We start from the raw sequence: 25,654 nt of genomic DNA, 5'->3' as shown, positions 1-25,654 counted from the left end.
TTACATTTTGTTTTTTAATAGTCACAATCACCCGGATCGGGAACACCTGTGCTCAGGATTTGGCGCTTCCGGAAACACCTTGTCTGATTGTACTATGCGATCTGTTGCCATCTGTTAAGAAAGCTCCGACTCTTTGCCTGCCTCCTGTTTTTCTGCTTGATCTCCGTTGCCGACCTGTTTCCGAATTTGCCTACGACCTGCCTTGCCCGTCTGATTCCTGATCACTCTTCCGAACACGACGACGTCCTTCTTCTCCAGCCCCGACCAACAACATGACGATTACGCCTGTCCACGACCATTCCCGCCAAGCCTTCACCCGCCTGTCAAGCCTCGACAATCCGTCAAACAACGGATCGAAGAATCACGCCTTGTCATTCCTTCCTTCCAATAAAAACCAAGAAACGAGTGCTAGTAATCTCAGTTGTCCTTCCGTCCCGCCTGACATAAATACTGGATATATTTTTGTTACATTGCTGTTTTTTTTGGTTTGACTGTCTTGACTTTTTTCCTAAAACAGTTGTAATACAATATAATATAATATATAAATACCGTATTTTGCGCACTATAAGGCGCACCGGGTTATAGGGCGCACCCCGAAAAAATAGTTTTTGGTCCTATTTTTGACATAAATAAGGCGCACCGGATTATAAGGCGCTACAAAGGGAACCTCGACAAAAAAGTCGGATAGTTCAGTCCAACTTATTACCCCCTTAACATTCCCAAAGCTTGCAAAGACGCAAATACGTGTCGAGAACACGTGCGGATGCGGTGTCCGTACAATGTCACTCAAATGCATCGTTCCATCATTCGGAAGGTTAAAGTCTTGGGATTCAAGAAATGCCAACCATTCCTTAGTTTCTATTTTCTTTTTCGCTCGCAACTTTACTGCGCATATGGCAATAAACACTTGGAATTGAGTTTAATTTAAAAATAAACACTCCATTCCATCCATTATCTGCACCGCTTATCACAGAAACATCGAGTTCAGTCTGAAACAGGATACAGGGATAATATATAGCCGGAGTAGCTCACCGAAGTCGTTGTGTTCATAATAATGTGCAGCCAATGTCCTCTTATATCCGTGAGTGTAGTAAATCCAGGAGAATAAAATATTTACAAATACAGTATAGTATAAAATGCTTTCTGTATGCCGTCAACCACGTGCTATACTTTTTCGGCCAATTGCAGGCTTTGTTTTGCCGTTTAAGCCAATGCCAGCCTGTAAATGATAAAAAGAATCCGCCCCTTGACCTTTGAATAACTTTAGCCAATAGTGATTGATTCAACTGATGATTGACACATCTTTTTCGGCCAATTGCAGGCTTTGTTTTGCCGTTTAAGCCAATGCCAGCCTGTAAATGATAAAAAGGATCCTCCCCTTGACCTCCGAATAACTTTAGCCAATAGTGATCGATTCAAAGCAGCACGGCGGCGCAGTGGTTAGCGTTTGTGCGGCACAGTTCATGTCATGGGAACCTGTCGTGGGTTCAAATCCAGCTCCAGACTTCCTGTGCGGAGTTTGTATGTTCTCCCCGTGCCTGCGTAGGTTTCCTCCGGGCACTCCTATTTCCTCCCACGTTCCAAAAACATGCATTTCAGGTGAATTGGCCGGTCCAAATTGTCCCTAGGTGTGAATGAGCGAATGAGTTGTCTGTCCCTGTGTGCCCTGCGATTGGCTGGCAACCAGTTCAGGGTGTCCCCTGCCCACTGCCCGGAGATGGCTGAGATGGGCTCCAGCCCCCCCGCTACCCTAATGAGGATAAGCGGTACGGCTAATGAGATGAGAGATGAGATGATCGATTCAAATGATGATTGACACATTGGTTAGCCAATGAAACGCCGGTAAATAAATCCCAGCATACACCGCGGACTACTTGGCGTTCGGGGGATAATCTAGTCGGCGGCTGCTAGTTAGTTGGAAGACTTTGCGACTTAATGTTGATCCATAAATAAGGCGCACTGTATTATAAGGCGGGGCAGCACGGCGGCGCAGTGGTTAGCGCTTGTGCGGCACAGTTCATGTCATGGGAACCTCCTGCGTGGGTGCAAATCCAGCTCCAGACTTCCTGTGCGGAGTTTGTATGTTCTCCCCGTGCTTGCGTGGGTTTCCTCTGGGCACACATTCCAACACATGCATTTCAGGTGAATTGGCCGGTCCAAATTGTCCCTAGGTGTGAATGCGCGAGTGAGTTGTCTGTCCCCGTGTGCCCTGCGATTGGCTGGCAACCAGTTCAGGGTGTCCCCTGCCCACTGCCCGGAGATGGCTGGGATGGGCTCCAGCCGCCCCGCGACCCTAATGAGGATATGCGGTACGGCTAATGAGATGAAGGAGATGTATTATAAGGCACATGGTCAGCTTTTAAAAAAAAAAAGGCTTTTAGGTGCTCCTTATAGAGCGGAAAATACGGTATATATATGTTTTCTACGAGTTTGCGTTGAAGTTGCGTCGCCGGCGCCGATCGAAGGCGACGCGTCACGTTGAGCTCTCATAATTTTCCTCATTTTAGCGCTTTTCTTTACCTCTACAACCTACTATATCGTGCAATATTTTAGAGAGGAACTACTATTACTACGCCCTGTGGATATTACGCCTTTTAACCCCCCACTTTTATCGGATATTGATAATTTTAATGTTGAAATTAGGAACGAGAGTCGTCGGGTTCGAACCCGTAAAAGGGAAGAAGAGGTGGATTATTGGTGAAAGCTAGAAGAAGAAATGGACGTACTCCTATTCCTAGTATAGTGCTTGCTAACGTTCAGAGGCTTTATAACAAAACTGATGAGTTGTTTATGAGGATACATACCTAGAAAGATTTCCGTGATTGTAACGTTCTTTGTTTTTCTGAAACTTGGCTGAAACCATCACATCCTGATTCCTTAGTCCAGCCGCCGGGATTTACGATTTTCCGTCAGGATCAGGACACAGATATCACAGGTAAATAATTAATAATAATAATTTCCTTTGTATTGTCATTCTTTGTAACAATGTACACAGAACGAAATGTCGATACACCTGACCCGTTGTAGCGAGTCGATGCAGCCGCAGCCAACAGAGGGCGCCGCCATTATACCAATTAGGTATGTCTCGGCCGAGGCGCGAACCAGCGACCTCCCAGTCTCAAAGCGGGCACACTACCATCTAGGCTACTGAGCTGGTATCCCGAGGAGGCGGAGTGTGTTTTTTGGTGAACGACAGCTGGTGTACGGATGCTCAGATTATATCCAGTGGATGTTCTGCTGATTTGGAATACGTGACCATTAAATGCAGGCCTTTCTAACTTCCTCGTGATTTTTCATCAGTGACCCTCACCACAGTATATATCCACCCCAGTCGCACGAAAAGGATTAGCAAGTGCTATATCCAAGTACGAAAACAAGGATCCCAACACCCGATCCATAGTATTAGGTGATTTCAACCAGGCCAATCTTCGTTCCGTACTACCAAACTATAAACATCAAGTCACATGCCCAACCCGTGGTGACAAGATCCTCGACCAGTGTTATTGTCCAGTGAAGAAGGCATACAAATCTGTCAACCGGTCAAGTCTGGGGAATTCCGATCACTCCACGGTACTACTCATACCCGCCTACAAACAATAGCTCAAGCAAGTTCCACTTACCAAACGTACCCATCTGACCTGGTCACCAGCTGATGTGGATAAACTGCGTGGATGTTTGGAGTGCACGGAATGGGAAGTACTCAAATGACATCATGAATGACATCAGCAAGTACACTGACACGGTTTCGGATTACGTACGTTTCTGCCAGGAGCTCTGTTTACCTACTACGTCCAAAACTCAGTACTCCAATTCAAAACCATGATTCAACATGTCCATCCGGAAATTGATCGTTGCCAAGGCCGCCGCCTATAGACACAAGGACTCGGACCCCGAGGCTTACCGCCAAGCGAAGTCAGCGTTGACAAAGGGTGTTAAGGCCGCCAAACGTTCATTCCGCGATAGGGTAGAGGTACGATTCGACACTCAGGACTCCAGAGCTCTATGGTCAAACTTGAAGCTAATAACTCAGTACAAAGGACCAATGAAGATTATTGGTAATGTGGACGCTATTCTACCCGATCAGCTCAATGACCTTTATGCCCGATTTGACAATGACAATAGTAGTACTCCAGTGCCAGCCCCGGTGGCCGAGGACGACAATCCTTTGATCATCAGTGAAGAGGAGGTAAGACGTGATTTCGGGAGGTTGAAGGAGAGGAAATCAACAGGCCCTGATAAACTCTCACCCCGCCTTCTCAAAGAGTGTGCTTCTCAACTTGCCCCTGTCTTTACTGGTATTTTCAATTGGTCTTTGAGTTCTGCTACTGTACCCTCGTGTTGGAAGTGCGCTACAATTGTACCGGTCCCGAAGAAGAACAACGTCTCATGTTTGAACAATTTTAGACCCATAGCACTCACGTCCGTGATCGTCAAAACTTTCGAGAAGAGCGTATAGAAATTCATGAAGTCCTTTCTACTATCAAATCTAGATCCGTACCAATTCGCGTATCGTGCTAATAGAAATGTAGATGATGCCATTTCAATTTGTATTCATGAGATTCTAAGTCATCTTGAGCATAGGAATTCATACGTTAGGGTTTTATTCATAGATTTTAGTTCGGCTTTCAACACTATCATTCCTTCTAAACTGCATTTTAAACTTCTTCATGACCTCAATTTTCCCGTTTCACTATCAAATTCGATTCTAGATTTTCTTCTCAATAGAGAACAGTCCGTTCGCATTGGTGAGAAAGATTCATGTTCTATTGTCCTCAACACTGGTACACATCAGGGCTGCCCATTGTCTCCAACTTTGTTTTCCCTATTCACACATGATTGTCAACCCAATTCTGACCATTCACTATTCGCTAAATATGCAGACGACGTCACGGTTATTGGCTTTATTTCAAATGGAGACGAAACTGAATACCGAGCAGAAATTGATTCAGTTTCCACCTGGTGTCATGAGAGTAATCTGTTATTGAATATAGGTAAAACTAAGGAGATGATAATAGATTTCCATACTAAGCCTTCCCCGCATGCGCCACGGTCAATTAATGGTAGTGAGGTGGAACTGGTCCATTCATTCAAGTTTCTGGTACTTACTTGTCAGCTGACCTTACATGGACTGTCAATGCTACTGATATTCTAAAGTCAGCTAGATAAAAGCTCTACTTCCTTCGTCAACTCAAATCATTCGGAATCCATTCTAGTCCATTTTTATCGTGCTATTATTGAATCCGTTTTAACTAGGTCAATCACAGTTTGGTTTGGACGCGTCAATCAGATAGAATTGTCAAAGATGGAATCAGTAGTGAGGACAGTAGAGGAAATCATAGGTACTGGCCTCCCGTCTCTGCAATGTGTCTACATCGATCGAACTAGAAAACGGACACTAAAAATTATAGACGATCCCAGTCACACTGCTCGCAGGTACTTTGATTACCTGCCGTCAGGCCGCCGTCTTCGCTCCATTGCGAGCAAGTCTTCACGTCTTAAAGAGTTTTTACCCTTCCGCTATCCGTATGTTCAACGGGACTTGATTTAGGTTATTATGTATAGTATTATTATGCCAACGGCGTTCCTCCGATCTATTCTACTCTAGTCTTGTTATTTACATATTCTTTCTTTCAAAACTATTCTATATAAATACATTGTATTATACACTACAATATTTTTTTTACTCTATTCTTTTTTTCTTTTAAATCTATTATTTTATCATTATTGAGTGTTTGCGTGTCAAATGATTTCTTGTATATATCATGTTTATGGTTTATACTGGCTGAATAAATCAATAAATACAATACAATTTAAAGGCTGTTTTTAAAATAACTCAAGGGGGAGGAGTCAAATTATTTACTGATCAAGAGGTTTTCAAGCAGCACAGCAGCTGAATAGTTAGCACATCTGCTGCACAGTTCTGAGGTCATGGGTTCATATCCAGCTACCAGCCTCCCTGTGCAGAGTTTGCATGTTCTCCCTGTTTTTGTGTGAAACTCCGGTTCTCTACAACATTCCAAAAACATGATTGTTAGGTTAATCGGCTGGTCCAAATTGTCCCTAGGAGTGAATTAATGGGTGACTGTTCCGTTTCTTTGTGACTTGCGATTGGCTGGCAACCAGTCCAGGGTGTTCCCTGTCCACTGCCCGAACTGGGATGGGCTCCAACACCCCTGCGACCCTACTGAGAAAGAGCGGTGCAGATAATGGATGGATGCAATAAATGGAGATTTCCAAGCAAAAAATTATCCATACTGTCACAGTCCTGAACTCAAGTTTTCATTTTAATTTGTTTAACAAAGCGGTTTAAGATTGCACTGTAAAAAATAAAAACATAAATAAAGCACATCACTCTTTTTTATTTTAAGTATTATTTTCTTCTTTTAATATACTAATTATCGGCTTATGAGGTAATACAGTGAACTATTTGACATAACTTCATTTTCAAACATTTTCGACGGACGGTGTGCCTCGGAACTTTTTTATAAATAAACGTGTACCTTGGTTCCAAAAGGGTTGAAAAACACTGGTCTAGGCCTCAGGTTTGTCCCACGCTATGTTTTCTAGAAAAATCTTGATTCCAACTTAACAACGGAAAGCCTTCATTGCTTTGTCAAAAATGGTCGATCCAAGTTCCTCCCAGCACCCAGGAAAATACAATTCAAAATCAAACTAAAAAACAAAAACTCATAATAATCATCGTGGAAAAAATACTGTATTCTCTGTTTCACTGTCGCTGTCTCCATCTCTTCTGAACACCTCTCAACTCGCAACTAGCTGGCTTTTGGAAGTGAACGAAGGAAGCCAGCTCCCCAGCAATCAAGAGACGTTTCTTTCCTCTTGTTATCAGTCTAATGATTTTTTCTATGGATTCTGTGTTGATTTGTTGGATTTACATTTGTTGAGTATACAGTATAAAAGTTTAAAATTGATTTGTATTTCATCTTTCTTTGTAGATCTGTGATATTCTAATTTATGTTTTTTGCATTCTTCAAGGATAATAATTTTCACTATTAGCTTTTTTACATTAAAAATAAAACGTTTTTGTATTGCATAGTTTATTTGTTGTTGCATTGAAAAGAACACATTTTTGATTCACTGTTTTTCCAAGACTCTGAATTGCTTGACTTTAAAAGTAAAAAAAATAAATTGTGTGATAATTCAGTAGAATAATAAATTGTTTTTAAATAATTTATTTAATGCATAATGTTACATAATGGTTGGTAATGTATGGACTAAAGCAACAAAATCAATCTGAAGAGTCCTTTTTAGAGAACCGAGCATAAAAATCTGGGTCTTGAAAAAGGGCCGGAATACCCATCACTACTTGTTCTGCGTTTGAACCAGATTCAACCCGGTCTCTACCAGCGTGACACGTCAGCAAAAGCGAGTAATGGGTTGAGCCTGGTAACGTGACCGAAGTTGCTCAAGGAGTCTGACTCAAAACGAGGCTTGATTTTCTCGGTCGACACAAGCTTCGAAGCCGCGCTTCATTTTGCCCATCATTATTCACGATTACCGCCTGCCGAATTGTTGGACTGTCGCTGTTGCTGCTTGCTGGATCACTGACCTCTCACCTGCCTCTTGGACCACGACATCTGCCTCTGGTGTTGTAGATACTCTTTCCACGATATCTGACTCCATGTGTTGGGAACCCTGCCCGATAAAAAGACCACTGGTCTCAACTGTTTTCTGCATTTTGTTTCTGCATGCCCTGAGCGGGGGCCTTGACAGGTATCTAATCGGCATCAATTGATACTACTCTCTATTTATTTGGTCTGGACTGAAACCAAAATCTTAAATCCACAAACCCTAGATTGAGCAAACTGCAGGGATGGATGACCTTGTTTGACCTTGGCTCACCGTAGCTCATGAGCAGCAGGATGAAGGCTTTGTTTTTCATCAGGTTGAGGATAGACTGGCGGTACGAATAATCCGGTGGTGGTCCTTCGGGCAAGACGGCCTGGGCTTGGCTGGGTGGAAGCGGCGGACGGTCCTTCATCACTGCCACGCACACAAAAACATACTACTGTCATTATTTTCCACAATTCCTATGTTATGCTATTATGGTACAATCGGGCTGACGGAATAACCGTAAATTCCGGAGTACAAGCCGCTACTTTTTTCCTACATTTCAAACACAGCTTTAAGCATGGCACAAAGTAACACATTATGTTGCTATTAAGACACTCGTTTGCAGACTGTGTCCTCCACAGGAAATATTAATAAAATCTGCTTTAAAATATACACACGAGTGCGACAAAAACACTCTCATAACAAAACTCAATGTACTGAAATGACTAACATTAAAAATCCCGAACAATCACAACCGCCTGTAGTCATGCTAAACCATAAAACTGATCTAAAGCTCTCCCATCCCTTGTGAACATGACAAAGTAATAGAGAGGGGACCATGTATTACTACTACGTCAAAAAAATCATTATACTTGCTGACACTAGTTACTAACGAAGGTGGGGTACATGATAAATATCGGGATGACAGTAATTGGACTGATGTATTAGCTGATTCATTCATCACTGATCAACCAGTAGGCCGAAAAGCTCAGGCAACTGAGCCGCCCCCTCATCAGAATAACATTTTTTGCAAAAAATACGACAAATTACACAACAAAATAAATACAAAACTAAAGAATCCTACAGTGCATCCGGAAAGTATTCACAGCGCATCACTTTTTCCACATTTTGTTATGTTACATCCTCATTCCAAATTGTATTAATTTAATCTCTTATCTCAAAATTCTACACAAAATACTCCATTATGACAATGTGAAAAATTTTTTTTTTTTTTTTTTACTTTTTTTGAATTTATTAAAAATAGAAAACTAAGAAATCACATTTACATAAGTATTTACAGCCTTTGCTTAATACTTTGTTGATCCACCTTTGGCAGCAAATACAGCCTCAAGTCTTTTTGAATATGATCCCACAAGTTTAGCACACCTATCTTTAGGCATTTTTGCCCATTCTTCTTTGCAATAAGTCTCAAGCTCAATCAGGTTGGATGGGAGACGTTTGTGCACAGCCATTTTCAGATCTCTCCAGAGATGTTCGATTGGATTCAAGTCTCGACTCTGGCTGGGCCACTCCAGGACATTCACGGAGTGGTTCTGAAGCCAATCTTTTGAGATCTTTGCTGTGTGCTTTGGGTCGTTGTCCTGCTGAAAAATGAACCTTCGCCCCAGCCTGAGGTCAAGAGCGCTCTGGAGCAGGTTTTCATCCCGGATATCTCTATATATTGCTGCATTCATTTTTCCTTCTATCCTGACTAGTCTGCCAGTTCCTGCTGCTGAAAAACATCCCCACAGCATGACGCTGCCACCACCATGCTTCACTGTAGGGATGGTATTGGCCTGGTGATGAGCGGTGCCTGGTTTCCTCCAAACATGGCGCCTGGCATTCAAACCAAAGAGTTCAATCTTTGTCTCATCAGACCAGAGAATTTTGTTTCTCATGGTCTGAGAGTCATTCGGGTGCTTTTTGGAAAATTCCAGACGGGCTTCCATGTTCCTTTTACTAAGAAGTGGCTTTTGTTTGGCCACTCCACCATTCAGGCCTGATTGGTGGATTGCTGCAGGGATGGTTGTCCTTCTGGAAGGCTCTCCTCTCTCCACAGAGGAACGCTGGAGCTCTAAAAGAGTGACCGTCGGGTTCTTGGTCACCTCCCCGACTAAGGCCCTTCATCCCCGATCGCTCAGTTTAGAAGGCCGGCCAGCTCTAGGAAGATTCCTGGTGGTTCCAAATGTCTTCCGTTTACGAATAATGGAGGCCATTGTGCTCATTGGGACCTTCAAAGCAGCAGAATTTTTTCTGTATCCTTCCCCAGATTTGTGCCTCAAGACAATCCAGTCTCGCAGGTCTACAGACAGTTCTTTTGACTTCATGCTTGGTGTTTGTGCTCTGACATGCACACTCAACTGTGGGACCTTATATAGACAGGTGTGTGCCTTTCCAAATCATGTCCAATCAACTGAATTTACTGCAGGTGGACTCCAATTAAGCTGTAGAAAGATCTCAAGGATGATCAGTTGAAAAAAGATGCACCTGAGCTCAATTTTGAGCTTCATGGCAAAGGCTGTGAATACTTATGTAAATGTGATTTCTTAGTTTTCTATTTTTAATACATTCAAAAAAAGTAAAAAAAAAAAAACTTTCACATTGTCATAATGGAGTATTTTGTGTAGAATTTTGAGATAAGAGATTAAATTAATATGATTTGGAATGATGCTGTAACATAACAAAATGTGGAAAAAGTGAAGCGCTGTGAATACTTTCCGGAAGAACTGTATATTAGGTATTACATGATTTAATTAAATGTTTAAATATTTTGGCATATATTTTGTGTATTTATTTATGTAAACGTTTGCTGGCAGCCTGGTCATCCTGGAAGGGAAATCAGTCCTCCATACATATCAAAACTAGTTAAAACGGATATATTTTAACTTAATACCTTAAAATAGACCTGAAAAAATATTGGCTTAGGGTGAGGGAATTTAGTTCCATGACTCCAAGTGATCACTGATCAGTGCTTTTTTTACTAGCAGACTGAAAACTATTACAGTATGCCATTTATCAGCTATCAGTATTTTTCCACTCAAAAAAAACAAAACATGGTATTGTTAAGTATCACTGTTTTTTCCAGTTATCACTCGGGTAACTGTGACATTCATTCATATCAGTGGATGGCAGCTGATTACTACTTTTTTTTAAAATTATAAACGAATTGTCTCTGTCATTAGAAGTACAGTATATTTAATAACTTTTTATATTATAAAAAAGGGGGTGAAAAAAGGTTAACTTGTCATTCCTCAAATGTTACATGTCTTTGCTCATTTCAAAAGATTATTTTATACCTAAAAAACAAGATATAAATACATTAGAACTTAAAAAACAGGTAAAAAATACGATTAATCCAAAATTATGGGAAAAATATTCACCAAAAATAATATATTGTAGTATCTACTAAGCTACAGTAACAATAAATGATAAGAACAAGTTAATTTTACAGTACATTTAGGCAAGATGATTATTTAAGCTTGAAAAAAAAACATGAAACAACTGTTGGGAATTATTTTTCAAACATTTATGCCAGACTGTGTGCCTTGAGATTTCTTTAGTGGGATATTTTTTTCCCGATTTTTAAGTATTAGTTGACCAAGACCCCAATGCCAAACCCTAATGCCAGTCGCTTATAAGCTTCATTATTTCATACCTAAAAAAACAAGATATAAATACATTAAAACTTGAAGAACAGGTCAAAAATACAATGAATCCAAAATTATGGAAAAAATATTCACCAAAAAGAATATCTTGGAGTATCTCCTGAACTACAGCAACAATAAATGATAAGGACAACTTAATTTTACAGTACATTTAGGCAACATGATCATTTAAGCTTGAAAAAACAAAACATGAAACAACTGTTGGGAATTATTTTTCAAACACTTATGCCGGACTGTGTGCCTTGAGATTTCTTTAGTGGGATAAGACCCCAATTCCAAACCCTAATGCCAAGCACGAAGCAAGGAGGCAATGGGTACCAACGTAGTAAGTCAAGCCTCGAGCAGCGACCTCCCAGTCTCGAACCGGGTGCTCTACCCCAAGGCCACGGAGCTGGTCCTCAAGAATTTTTGGGGGTTTCTAATTGATTGACAAAATCATTCAACGTAACAGGCAAGCGTACATGGTTTTGTTTTTCTCCCCGTTGCAAAGAAAAGATAGATAACAAAAACTTGGTCACGGTTTCCCATTGCCCTCACTTGGGCCCACTCGTTTGGCGCCAGCTGCTGCTCGTTGCCTGATTGGCTCCCCTCCTATTTAAACTCAGTTCTCTCATTCACTCCTTGACAGTCCGTCAACAAACCTGTGCACTTGCAACACGTGTATTTTGACTCTGTCCGATATCCTGCTTGTGTATCCAGTATACGGTATCGATCCCGCCTGTCTCGTCCTTTCCGGTATCTTGCTCCAGTCTCCTGTATCTGGTATGGATCCCGTCTGTTTCGTTCTGTCCGGTATCTTCCTCGTGTATCCAGTATCCGTTATCAATTCTGTCTGTCCTGCCCTTTCCGGTATCTTGCTCGTGTATCAGGTATCGATCCTGTGTGTTCCGTCCTGTCTGGTATCTGCTCGTGTATTTGGTGTCGATCCCATCTGTCCTGTCTGGTTTCGATCTTGTCTGCCTCTGGCTTCCTGTTTTCCTGCACCTGACTTCTCTTTCTCACTTCTTCCGCCCAGCGATTGCAGAATTACTGGCGTTTGTGTTCACGCGCATGGCTGCTTCATTCCCGTAAAATGGAGGTAGTGTGGAAACGTTACACGTCTGGGTCCACCCTCCGTTCGGGTTCTGACAAACTTTTGATATTCAATATCAATTATACAATAAACTCAATATTCATAAAGAAGCAACATCCCCAAACATACAACCCTCTGAAATACCAAAACACATCTCAACCTGTCCTTTTAGGCGCAACCAATAGGGGTCGATGACACTTTGTAGGACAATTCTGTAAAAACTAATGCCAGCTGCAGTTAATCACGAGGGAAGAAGAAATGCAATGGCCATATGAAGCCACTACAGAGCAGCGTCGGCATCATTTTTAAGCACATTTGCCAAAAAACAAGCACTTGACCCAAAATTCAAGCATATTTCAATCCTTGAAAACGCAAGATTAAAAGTCAAGCTTTCTCTAGGTCTGCAAGCACCCGCACCAACCCTGTTTAATAAATGCATGGATAAATAAAGGTTTCTGTCAGAACCAGAACACGAGAAGGACCCAGATGCGTAACGTTTACTCACAAGTTTATTAAGAAACAGAGGAAAACAAACGTCAGCGATCCGGTGCTCGCTGGACGAGGGAAGCAAGCCGCTCACGGGATTAAAGCGTGATCGTAATGCGGAAGTGGATCTCCCGGAGCGGGAGATCTTACCGTGGTTGGTGGTCAAAAGCGGGTCGTAGCCGGAGCGGAAAATCAGAGTGTGGTCAAAAGGACAAAACGGGTCGATAGCCGGAGATAAACCAGGAATCAGGAACAGACAAGTGGTATACGGATGAGGACGGGACAGATGGGAGCCAGAGTCAAAGTGCTTGCCTTGCATATGCAGAGATTCGCTGACGGACTGACAAGGAGTGACTGGAGTACTGAGTTTAAATAGGAGGGGAATGAATCAGGCAACAAGTAACAGCTGGCACCAAACGAGCGGGCACAGATGAGGGCAATGAGTAATCATGACAGTTTCTACTTTACAAGTTTTGACTATCGCAGGTCGATGCAAAAAACAATATATCACTCTAATTGTATGCTTGAGTCTATAAAAAGGGCTTGTCCTTTGGTTTCAGTGTACAATAGCGTATATAACTGTATTATAATAGTCAACTCATGTTTATTTGTATAGCCCTTAACCACAAGGAGTCTCAAAGGGCTGCAGAGACCACAGATTATTGCAAACTACAGACTATTATTACACCAACCCCTGATCTAAAACCTACATAGTAAAAATAACTTTGGGTTTGGGTTTTGTCTATGACTGGTTCTTTTTGGAACGTAACCTTCCTGATAAACGAGGGAATACTGTATTGTAAAAATGAACTTGTAACAACTTCAATCCTCAATTGAGGCTTGTGTCTTGTGTAAAAAGTACTGTACAGTACCAGCATAACAAAGTGGTTCCCTCATTGGCACAACGAGAGCCAGGAAAACCAGAACAGCAGGTTTCTATCCAAGGCATTTACCCATTATCATCTGCATTGCTCGGCAGTGGGCAGGGGACACAGAGACAGACAAATCACTCGCTCATTCACACCTAGGGACAATTTGAACCGGCCAATTAACCTGAAATGCATATTTTTGGAATGTGGGAGGAAACCGGAGTGCCTGGAAGAAACCCACGCTAGCGCGGGGAGAACATGCAAACTCCACACAGGAAGGTTTGATCTCACCACCCCAGAACTGTGGCGCACACGCACTAATTACTGCCCCGCCGTGGTGCCCAGGCATTTACCCCTACATGTAAAATAAATGCAGACAAAGTCAAAATTAGGACATGACCCAATTATGAAACATGACCTGCACGTGATAAAGGAAATAAAATAGTATCATGACTTCTCCTTATTAGTAAAGGGAAAAACATAATTACTTGAGTAAAACACCTCCCAAAACAAAGTGATTGTTTGTTATTTTGTGCACACCTACGACAGTGAGGACGAAAAGCACTGTGGAGACGATGGCGGTGCCGTAGAACATGACGCGAATGTTGTGCGCCGTCAGTTCCACGTCGTCCGGCGTGGTCGGAACAAGAACGGGCGGCAGCAGGAATCCGATGGCGACGCCAAGCTGTGGAAAAATACAACATGCAGTCACACGAGCATGCCGCCAACGCTTCAGTTCAAGATAGCATTCCAAGCAACACTCCCGACAAGGTGCCTTTAAGCAAGACACCCTATTGTTTGTGTTATCATTTATATTACAGAGAAACCTCTTGCTCAATGATACAGCTCAGTGGTGCATTTTAAAGAAGCGTGGTGAATTAGATAGCTTACATAATCGATCATAAATCACAAAAACTCGCGAGCTAACCGTGGCACAGAATTTTCGCTAGATAAAGACCAGGGGTAAATGGTAAATGGTCTGCATTTATAGAGCGCTTTTCAAGTCAATGAAGACTTCCCAAAGCGCCTTACAATGTGCTTCACACCTATCCATTCACACACACTCACACACCAATAGCGACCGTGCAGCCATGCAAGGGGCCTGAAACCTTTTTCACCCAGAGCCATAAAAGCAAAAATATTACGATTTTTTTGTTTGAGAGAGCTACTTCATGTATTTTAAGAAAGAAATTTAACTAAACTACCAAACCAGCTCAACAGACAAAAGCTAATTCTTCAGCACATATAATGGTGATTTAATAACATCTATGAAACAATAATGCCAGAGCCTGTGTCCAATATCAATATAAATATCTATCTATCTATCTATTTATCTATCTACCCGGGTCATACCCCTCGAGACAAACACATACAAGAAAACAAAGAAAGGCAAAAAGGAAAAAAATAGCAAAAAAACACACACAAAAATGTTTTGGGACCATGGCCAACCCAAATGACCATACACCCAAACAAGTTAAGCACCTCGGCACCCAAGTTGGTCATGCTTTCATCCCTCCAGATGAAACGGGACACAAGAAAGCGGCCATGTCACTCGGTTCAGGGTGACACGACACACTTTTCTGTTCAACAGCAGGGCCCGACAGATTTCACTGGTTTACCCCTGCCGCATCATACGGGTGACCTGCCCATCCCTTAGAACACATCCCACTATCCTTTTACAACACCTCTCCACTTATTCGTATCCCAAACAAGAGCTCTAATATAAATATACCATCAAAAATTGTTATCTTTCCGCAGTTACTTGTGAGGCACATTTTTACTGCCATTCCTGTCCTTGAAAATGGTTTCAAGGTGCAAGCAAATTAATTAAGTAAAAATGTCACAAAATACTGCAAACGAGGACGCCAACTTATTTACTTTTTGTAAAGCTCTGCCTATTCCTACCGCTCACCAAATTAAATTTTTCTGGGTGCTTTGCTACAGTTTTTCGGTGTTTACAGTTTGTTCTGTCGTTTTTCTTCATCGGTAAACATACATTGCTAATGAACTTACATATTAAGGATTCTCTAGCCATGAACAGTCCAAACAATATCTGTTGATGTGACACCTTAAAACTGTAGTTAAGACTGTGCACTATATATATTGAACCGAACTATGTTCATAATTAGTCCTGCTTTCGTTCCGCACCTGCTAAAAACAGGTTTTTATGTAATATTACAGTACGTAATTGCGCTAGTTTATTTGATCTCTGAGCCAGATGTACTCATGAACAGAGCCATATATGGCTTGCGATGCCACATCCAGAACAAAGGGTAGACCCAATCGCGTAAAGTTTCTTACACGTTAATTGAGATAGAGGAAGGGCAGCTCCCGCGATCCGGTGCTCGCGAGACGCGGGAAGCAAGTAACTCTCGCAATCGGATCGTGATCTTAATACGGAAGTTGATCTTCCGTAGCTGGAGATGGCGGTGTCAGGGACGGAAAAACAGATTGATTGCCGGGACAGGAGAGCAAAAACGTGGTCGGGGACAGAAACGTGTTGTAAGCCAGGACAGGAGAGCAGACGTGGTCGGGATCAAAACAGGTCGTAGCCGGAGACAAACAGGAGCAAAAACGGGACAGGCAGGAGTCAGGGTCGAAAAAGGCTTGCCTTGTATAAACAGAGCTTCGCAGACGGACTGACAACAGGGGAGTGACAGGACTGTGTTTAAATAGGGACAGGGAGCCAATCAGATCCCGCGGCGGTTGGCGCCAAATGAGCGGGTACAGGTGATTCCAATCGGTAATCATGACATGCGAGCCATAGGTTCCCAACCCCTGGGCTAGACTATCCCCAAAATGCTTTGCGTTTCAACATACTACGTAGCTCGAATGACAGAAAATTAATCCCAGTTATGACAAAAAGCATACTTACCAACACTATCTATGTGTTAGAATACCGCTTTTCTCCCCTTAAATATGCTTACCATTTTTGGGGTTTTTTATCAACTCTTTTTTTGCATTTAAACAAAACATGGACTCAGAACTAATAATTTAGTCTACAGCTACTCAATTTTGAAGTACGTCAACGAAACTCTTCCACGTAAGACGTGGGTTTTGACTTGGTCCTGTCTATTTTTGTCTTGTTTATTATTCTCTCCAGTTTTCGTGCCCGTCGAGTTTGTTCTGTTTTATTTTGATATCCTGTTTCATTATGAATCCTGTCTGTCCCGTCCTGTCCAGTATCTACCCCATCTGTCCGATATCTACTCGGGCAATTGGTATCGATCTCGTCGGCCTCTGGTTTCCTTTCATTCCACGTCAGACTGATGGCTAACGTGCATGACTCCCCATTTCCCGTAAAATAAAAGGCTTGTGTGAGAAACGTCATGCGTTTGGCCCTGATCCTGTTCTGGTTCATGATATATTTACATATTTTACACCGATTGATCAAAGAATTATAGCACCTAAATTCTAACATAGCACTTAAATTCTAACAAGCATTAATCTTGAATTTAATTTTTTTGTACAGTTTTATACACATGAAGTGTATTTAGCATTATTTTCTCAAGTCTTTGACTGTAACTGTACACTAAAGGCCGGTATGTATTACTTGCTAAATAAATGTTTAGAGTATGGTGTAGCGCAACCAAAACAAGTACTTAGAAGCAAAAGGAAGAGTAAAAAATACAGATATTTTAGGTGACCAAATCACACCTGTTTTCTTCTAAATTTTTCGTCCAGTCTTTCGGCAGATTTTTGGTTTTCTGGGTAACTCAAGGAGCAAGATGATGGACAATTATGTCAGCTCTAGGTGTGGCTCATGCAAATTTTTCGACCTAGGAGCAGTGTCTGAAATAACGTCTACCTGGACGCCCGGGGCGTGCATCTTTTACATCGGGCGTACAAGTTGTACAACGTCTCTTCCCGGATGGCCGACAACTTTTTCAAGAAATCAAAAAAAAATCTTTCGTTTTTATTTATTTATTTATTTTTCCAAATCAAACGTTTGCTTTATTCGAATTTCGAAATCTTCCTTCAGTTTGGAAATTTCTGAATTTTGGTTCGTTTGGCAAATTTGCATACTCGGGAGCCAATCAGAAGCCTGCATCGAATAACTTCGTGCATCCGGACTTTCCTGAGCCTTATAAGGTTGTGCATTAATATCGCTTTCCAAAGTAGACGCACAGAGAACAGAAGAAAAATGCAGAAGTGGTTAGGAATCAAGCCAAAACCTCAGCCCCAGAAGAAAGATTGAAAAGAAGCTAACAAAATTGATGACGCTACAAAACGTAAACGTACATTAAAAGCATCGTGGTAAGAGGAGTTCACATGGCTTGAATGAAGAAGAGTAAATACAGGTACATACTGATGGCAGATAGAAAACAGCAATGTCATATACATGCAATAAATGTTATTATAATAAACTTAATTTTAAAGTGTATTTTTTTTTGCGATTAGTCGTCTTATTGTGTTTCAAGTTGTGAAAATTGGGGCAGGCAACTTTTCAGAGTTTTCTGCCCTGGTGTCCGCTAACTTTTTGGCATGAGTTTCAGACACTGCTCAGAGTATTTAAGAAAATCCACTTTCAGGATAGGTTCTGTTTTGAGTGTAACTTTAAAGCAGTTGTAAAACCCCAACGCTTCTTTGATTTACTGACTCTTATGGAAATATGTGCTCATACCGTTACTAAAAACTTTTTAAGGGGACAGTGTGTATTATTTGTCGACGAACTGTTGCTGTACTGTGTCGTGCAACTGAAAACAAGTGCTAAATTCACTAAGAAGAATACAAACAATGGAGTCTCAAAGTGACCAAAAACAAACCAGTTGTCTTGGCGTAGACTTTTTGAGGTTTTTGGTTTTCTGGGTACCTGTAGCAGCATGATGGCACATAATTATGTCAGTTCCATTTCTCAAACTACAGGTGTTTGAAAAGAAAATTGCTCGTTTTTAGTGTAGTTGGTGTATTTTTTGCTTATTTCAATAAATATGTTGTTTCCTTTAGAGAAATATTTTTTTTACCACTAGGGAGGCACTACACACTATCCCTTTAAGGTTTCTCATTGTGCATCCAAGGAGGTTGCCAAAGGGCATCGCAAAGAACCATTTTAGCCTCTCTCCAAACCAAATAAAAAATAAATTTAGAAAAGAATTGTGATAGACACACTAGCTAGCATGCATATATTAGTTACACATTCACTGTCGCCTTTACTATAGCTCTCAGAATTTGCAATTAGTATTGAAAAACTGTTAGTCTTGAAAATGAGTCAACTTTTTGAACACTGCCAACTTCAAAAGTAGGTCGAATAAAAACCCTTGCTATAACTTATGTAACACCTAGCACAGCATTCCTTTGCAGTTTTATTGACATTGATGCTATCCCTACATGTTTGAAGAGTGGGGCATGATGGGTATTTAATTTTAAAAAAAAAGGATCAACTTATGTTGCTCCAAGGCACACATTTTACACTGGGGAAAAAAACATAATCGCACATATTATCAAATATGAAGAAAAAATAAATTAAAGCATTTTTCCTATTTGTGTACAGGCTTGTTACCTGGTTATAGCAGGGCTCACATTTGAAAATACGTTGAAAAGAAACAGGTTTTGTCCAAAACACTTGAATATTTGGGACAGTAGAATTTTAACCACATGGGATGGTCTAAAGGCGGCATGGCGGCTGAAAGGTTAGTGCGTCCGCGGCACTCTAAGCGGAGTTTGCATGTTCTCCCCGTGCTTGCGTGGGTTTCCTCCGGTCACTCCGGTTTCCTCCCACATTCCAAAAACATAGATGTCAGGTTAATTAGCCGGGCCAAATTGTCCCTCGGTGTTAATGAATGAGTGAGCCAGTCTCTGTGTGCCCTGCGACTGGCTGGCAACCAGTTCACTGTTCCCCTGCCCACTGCACGAAGACAGCTGGGATGGGCTCCAGCACCCCCGTGAGCCTACTGAGGATAAGTGGTGCAGATAATTAATAGATGGATGGGATGGTCTAAAAAGACAAAACTAAATTTCTACTGAAGACACAGATAATTACCGTAATTTCCGCACTATAAGGCGCACCTAAAAGCCTTTATTTTTTTCAAAAGCTGACCATGCGCCTTATAATACAGTGCGCCTTATTTATGGATCAACATTAAGTTTTCCAACTAACTTGCAGCCGCCGACTAGATTTTCCCCCGAACACCAAGTAGTACGCGGTGTATGCTGGGATTTATTTACCGGCGTTTCATTGGCTAACCAATGTGTCAATCATCATTTGAATCGATCACTATTGGCTAAAGTTATTCGAAGGTCAAGGGGCGGATCCTTTTTATCATTTACAGGCTGGCATTGGCTTGAACAGCAAAACAAAGGCTGCAATTGGCCAAAAAAGATGTGTCAATCATCAGTTGAATCGATCACTATTGGCTAAAGTTATTCGGAGATCAAGAGGCGGATCCTTTTTATCATTTACAGGCTGGCATTGGCTTAAACGGCAAAACAAAGCCTGCAATTGGCCGAAAAAGATGAATGCGTATAGCACCTGGCTGACGGCACACAGAAAGCATTTTTTTTTATTCTGTATTCGTAAATATTTTATTCTCCTGGATTTACTGCACTCACGGATATAAGAGGACATTGGCTGCACATTATTATGAACACAATGACTTCGGTGAGCTACTCCGGGTTTTATATTGTCCCTGTATCTTGTTTCAGACTGAACTCGATGTTTCTGTGATAAGCGGTGCAGATAATGGATGGAATGGAGTGTTTATTTTTAAATTAAACTCAATTCCAAGTGTTTATTGTCATGTATACAGTAAAGTTGCGAGCGAAAAAGAAAATAGAAACTGAGGAATGGTTGGCATTTCTTGAATCCCAAGACTTTAACCTTCCGAATGATGGAACGATGCATTTGAGTGACATCGTACGGACACCGCATCCGCACGCGTTCTCGACACGTATTTGCGTCTTTGCAAGCTTTGGGAATGTTAAGGGGGTAATAAGTTTGACTGAACTATCTGACTGTTTTGTCGCCGTTCCCATTGTAGCGCCTTATAATCCGGTGCGTCTTATGTATGTCAAAAATAGGACCAAAAACGATTTTTTCGGGGTGCGCCCTATACCCCGGTGCGCCTTATAGTGCGGAAAATACGGTATATTGATTTTAAATGATATGCTTCTTGGGGTGATGTAAATGAAATTTATTTGTAAATAACTTTTCAGGGAATAAATTTCAACGCAAAGTGCTATATAAAAACACTCAGTGGACAATGAGAGAATAAAACACCCAGCGACACCTTTGTTATTTACACCCACCCAACAAAACGAAACATCAAATACAAAGATGCACACAACGGGTTTAAATAGAATGAAAACTAAATAAATCGTAATAGAAACGAAATATGATTATGGCAAGGCACGGACTAACCATGTGAGAAAAATGACCTGAAGGGAGGCTTATCCACACTGATAGGGCTGGCAGCAAATGGCCTCAGGATTTTCAGCCATTGAACCACACCCTTAAGCACTGTTGCTGCTGGATTTTGAACTAGCTGCAATGCTGCAATGTTTTTGGGCGGAAGACTGGAGAGCAGGGCATCAAAATAAGCTTAACGAGAGTATAATAGCATAAACCAGAACCTTCATGTTTGCCTGAGAGAATAGAGCGGACTCTGGCTATATTCTTCAGATGATTAAACCCGATTTTAGTTATAGTTTTGATATGTGGAAAAATGTTTTATCTCAGATTGAAAAAATAACGCCCACATTTTAAATGTTTCTCCTTCTGACTTTTTTATTCCATTTTGACAACTAGCCCCAACTAACATAAAACTTGTTTAGGTTCGAGATATTCAAAATCAGACTAAGAATTTTTTGAATTATTTTACCTAAAATATTTAACATATCTTAATTTGTAGTCATCTTCTGTTCAGTATTCAAAAAATAAAATAAAAATACATATGAGTAAAAGTGGATAAACAATTTCACTCGTTTGAAATATTTCTTATATACTTATTATTTTAACAATATTTTTAATTAAGTAAAAACATACTACCTAAGATAAAAAAATGTGCCTAATTGAAAAAAAATGTAAATAGGGAAAAAATAGGAAAACAAAACACATTTTCTACTAGAGAGAAAAATATAGTAACGTAATGTAGGGATTTTTCTAGCTATGATTTTGAAAACCGTCGGGAATGAAACAAATTATTCTTTAATGCAATCAGTAAACGAATTTGCCTCTGGGTGTTGCTTGTGCGCCACCATAAATCTTTTTTTCTCTGAAAGATGCTGGAATTTCCTACACTGATAAAAAATTAAACTACTTTATTACTTAAAGTTCTTTTGAGTTCTGATATGAATTACTAATCCCAAGAAAATTGATTCAATGAACCAGGCCGATTGAAATAGCATACACACAATTTATTTACACAGAGAATAATGATATGGGAAAAAGGGGGAGAGGATGGCACCGGAAATTATGGGAGTTTTCGACCACTGAAAGTCTAGTAGTTACCAGCATAAAAAGAAAGTTTCCCGCTATAATTCTAGTCGCTTTGAGGAGATTCCTTTGTACAGAAAAAAATGCTCATTCCCAAGAACCAGCATGGTGTTAAATCTGAAACTGTCCTCTTACTTGTTTTTGCAGAGATTTGGTCTCATGCACCGCATGGTCTCAACATATGGCCCACATTTTTATTTTATTTTTTTGCTTTCTAGCACTCATTTTTGTTGCACTACACCAGGAACTTTTCCAAGCAAGGAGCTACATGTTTTTACTAGCTAGCGCAATGGGCACCCAGTTTGATATGCATGTCTAAAATAACAACTTATTCAATTATTACTATGTTATTGCTGTGTTATTATTTAGTTAATTATTGGAAGTACAAGTAAATAGACTCAGTCAACTAGGGCTGCACGATTAACCGAAATCTAATTGATATTGCGATGTGATGTAGTGTGATCGTGTAATCGCAAGACACTGTGTTTTTTAGGATTCATAATTCCCCTTTGTTATTTGAGTGATGGAGCGTTTGGCCAACCAGAATTGTCACTGTTTGGGTTTTAACAGTGTCGGCCAATCAGGTGAGTTTTATCGGCACTAGCCAATAAAGGCCCGACAACGTTGCACACCACACACCCACGTTTGAGCCTCGTGTGTGTGTGTGTGTGTGTGTGTGTGTGTGTGTGTGTGCAGACCGCAACACTAACAAAGCTCCCCAGAAGAGGGCGCTGTTTATTTAAGTGTAAGGCATGTCTCAATTATTAAACCTAGGATGCATAAGTGGGATTACATATGACCCTTTGGTTTGGTATTCTTCAAAATATACAAATATAACAAAAGTTGTAATATCTTCATATTTTAGGTATTGTCAGAACCAGAACAGGAGGAGGACCCAGATGCGTAACGTTTCTCACCAACGCCTTATTTTACGGGAATGGGGCAGTTGAGCATGTTAACACAAACGCCAGTGGTTCGCTGGGCGGAACAAGTAAGGCAGAAGTCTATTGTGAAACAACAGGAAGCCAGAGGCCGACAAGATCGATACCAGTTACACAAGCGATATCAGACAGGACGGGACAGACAGGATTGATATCAGATATAGGAGACTGGAAACAGATATCAGACAGGATGAGACAGACTGGAACGATACCAGACACTGGAGACTGGAGTTCGATATCAAACAGGACAAGATAGACGGGGACGATACCCGATTCTGGAGATTGTAGCAAGGTATGAGACAGGGCGAGACAGACGGGATCAATACCAGACACTGGAGACTAGAGTCCGATATCAAACAGGACGAGATAGACAGGAACAATACCAGACACGGGAGACTGGAGACCGATATCAAACAGGACGTGATAGACGGGAACGATACCCGAAACTGGAGATTGTAGCAAGGTATCAGACAGGACGAGACAGACGGGATCGATACCACACACTAATAACCCCAAATACCTGTTCATAACTGTAGCAGCTCTCACGAAGCTGGTTAAATAAGAGTGAACAATATTTAGTCTAATTTTTTTTTCTTGTTTTACAGTATTTTTATTTTTGTAGTGAAATTGTTTTGTTAACTTGTTTTTTTATAGTAAAATAAAAAAGTGTTTTTGTACTTATTTTGCAAGTGAAATACTTTATTATAAAAGCTTTTATTTTGGAATCACTTTTTTAGTTCGGTGCTCACGAATAAAAGGCACTTTTTTTAAAATCGAAAATCACATCTGAAAAGCAATTTTGCTCTGAAAAATCGCAATTGGATTTTCTTTCCCTAAATGGTGCAGCGGGCTGCAAGTTTGAGAACATTGAAAAGACCACTAATCATCCCTCCAAAGATGAAGGCAATATACCTGTCAACCTCCACGGCTCCATGCCCTTACAAAATGTTGTATTTTCCCTTACAAAATACGAAATAATTTTACACCATATTTTTTTTCAAACGTGTTTATGTAGTTTAACATGTTATATTGTACATGTGTTTCGTTATTTCATATATATTGTTAATTAACATTTTGTTGTGAGATACTGAGTTGCTCGACATGAATGAAGTTTATTATAAAAAAGTTCAAAAATGAAGTCGCTTGGACGTTCACCGTAGAAGGAAAAAATACATGCAAATATAATTAAGTAGAATAATACATTTTCTTATTCAGATTATGAATTCCTTTTCTGCATTTGATTATTGTTGGTAACATGCTGATTAAACGGATAACCACAAACCTGTCTTTTTTCATTTTCTCCTTGTATACTTCCTTTTTTCTTAACTTCTTTATACAACAATAATGATTTGTAATATAATGCATCAAAGCAAGTGAGCCGTTTGAGAACCGGCTCTCGTTAATGAGTTGAGCCAAAAAAGACGGTTCTCTAAGAAGAGACGGACTTCCTTTCACTACATAACTAGCACATGAAATCCGAGGCGGCAGACGCATGCGCACAGTAGCATCAAACCGCTCCCATCGTTTGCAACGAAAAAAACGATACCACGGCTAACTTGTTTGACTTGATTGATTTGCCGTTTCGTGATGGTCGGTGCATACCGGATGGTGCCGATTATTAACAAATTTGCGTTTTTCCGTACAGATTTTCTTGTACGTCGTACACACCTTAAAATGCATAACAAACGTACTTTGTACGGCAAAAACGTACAGGTTGACAGGTAGAGGCCTTAACGGCGCATGCGTGCCCCAACAAACCCCGTCCCTGTTCACCTGGTTGCCCATCACGGCAGTGGCGCAGGCGGTGGACACCTCCTTGGGCCCGAACCACACGGAGGCGACACGGGATGGCAAGCCCAGAATGAAGATCTGCGCCACGGAACAAACCACCTGGGCCACCATGGTGACCGGGTACAGGTCCCGACCCACGCTGGCGCACTTAAGCCACGCACCTGCGCAGTTAAGCCCGGCGCCCAGTAACGCAGTCAGTCGCAAGCCGCGCCGGTCCAGGAGCCAAGTAGCCGGGAAAATGAGCGGCACGTAGGCCAACATGTAAACGATGGACAACCAGTCCACTTTGTCGTTGCCCACGCGGTAAAAGTGCGTGAAAACATTGGCCACGATGCCGTACTGGATCCACTGGAAGGCGTTGACCAGCGAGTAAAGGCTGAACACGAACAGAACCAAGAACCTTTGCCAGTACAGCTTGATCTCCACGGGCCTGACTTTTTCATCCTGGGGCTCCATCTTCGGGTGGTTCCCGTCTGGAAGCATCAGGTCGCGTTCCCCGGCTACCTCTTCCGCGTCGCCGGTTTGTAGGCTCGTTTCGAGCGCAGCCTCCTCCGGGTCGGTGATGCGGTCAGGTGGGGATGCGGAATCCGCCCGCACATGCTCTTGCACCAGTTCCGCAGCCACCATGGTGCGTTCTTTTTCCGCTTTTTCTTTACGTTCACTGGGTCGGAACACGACGGTTAAATCGGGACATGCTTTCTCGTCACGGCGGTCCCGTGAGTGAGCAGACGGAGTACTCGTTGATCCTTTGTTATTGGAGAAGGGTGGCCCCACGCTGCCTCAGCCAATAGGAAAGCAGCAATGGTTCCTTGCCAGGCAATGAC

The 25,654-nt window shown here is 41.4% G+C and overlaps 1 protein-coding gene across 1 annotated transcript in view; it reads right to left on the bottom strand.

Moving 5' to 3' along the window:
* The window catches only part of flvcr1 (FLVCR choline and heme transporter 1), a 40,882-nt gene extending 15,317 nt beyond the window's left edge, over positions 1–25,565 (bottom strand). The window contains exons 1-3 of the mRNA XM_088324603.1: positions 24,813–25,565; positions 14,208–14,352; positions 7,864–8,004 (exon numbers count right to left, since the gene is read on the bottom strand). Of these exons, the coding sequence (XP_088180729.1) occupies positions 7,864–8,004; positions 14,208–14,352; positions 24,813–25,457 (931 nt within the window). The 5' untranslated portion in view covers positions 25,458–25,565. The remainder of the gene's footprint in view (positions 1–7,863; positions 8,005–14,207; positions 14,353–24,812) is intronic.
* Positions 25,566–25,654: the final 89 nt, after the last annotated feature.

The sequence above is a fragment of the Urocampus carinirostris genome, chromosome 20, assembly GCF_059441175.1.
Source record: "Urocampus carinirostris isolate Australia breed hairy pipefish chromosome 20, RoL_Ucar_1.0, whole genome shotgun sequence".
Lineage (NCBI taxonomy): Eukaryota > Metazoa > Chordata > Actinopteri > Syngnathiformes > Syngnathidae > Urocampus > Urocampus carinirostris.
This window is presented reverse-complemented; position numbering and strand designations above follow the sequence as displayed.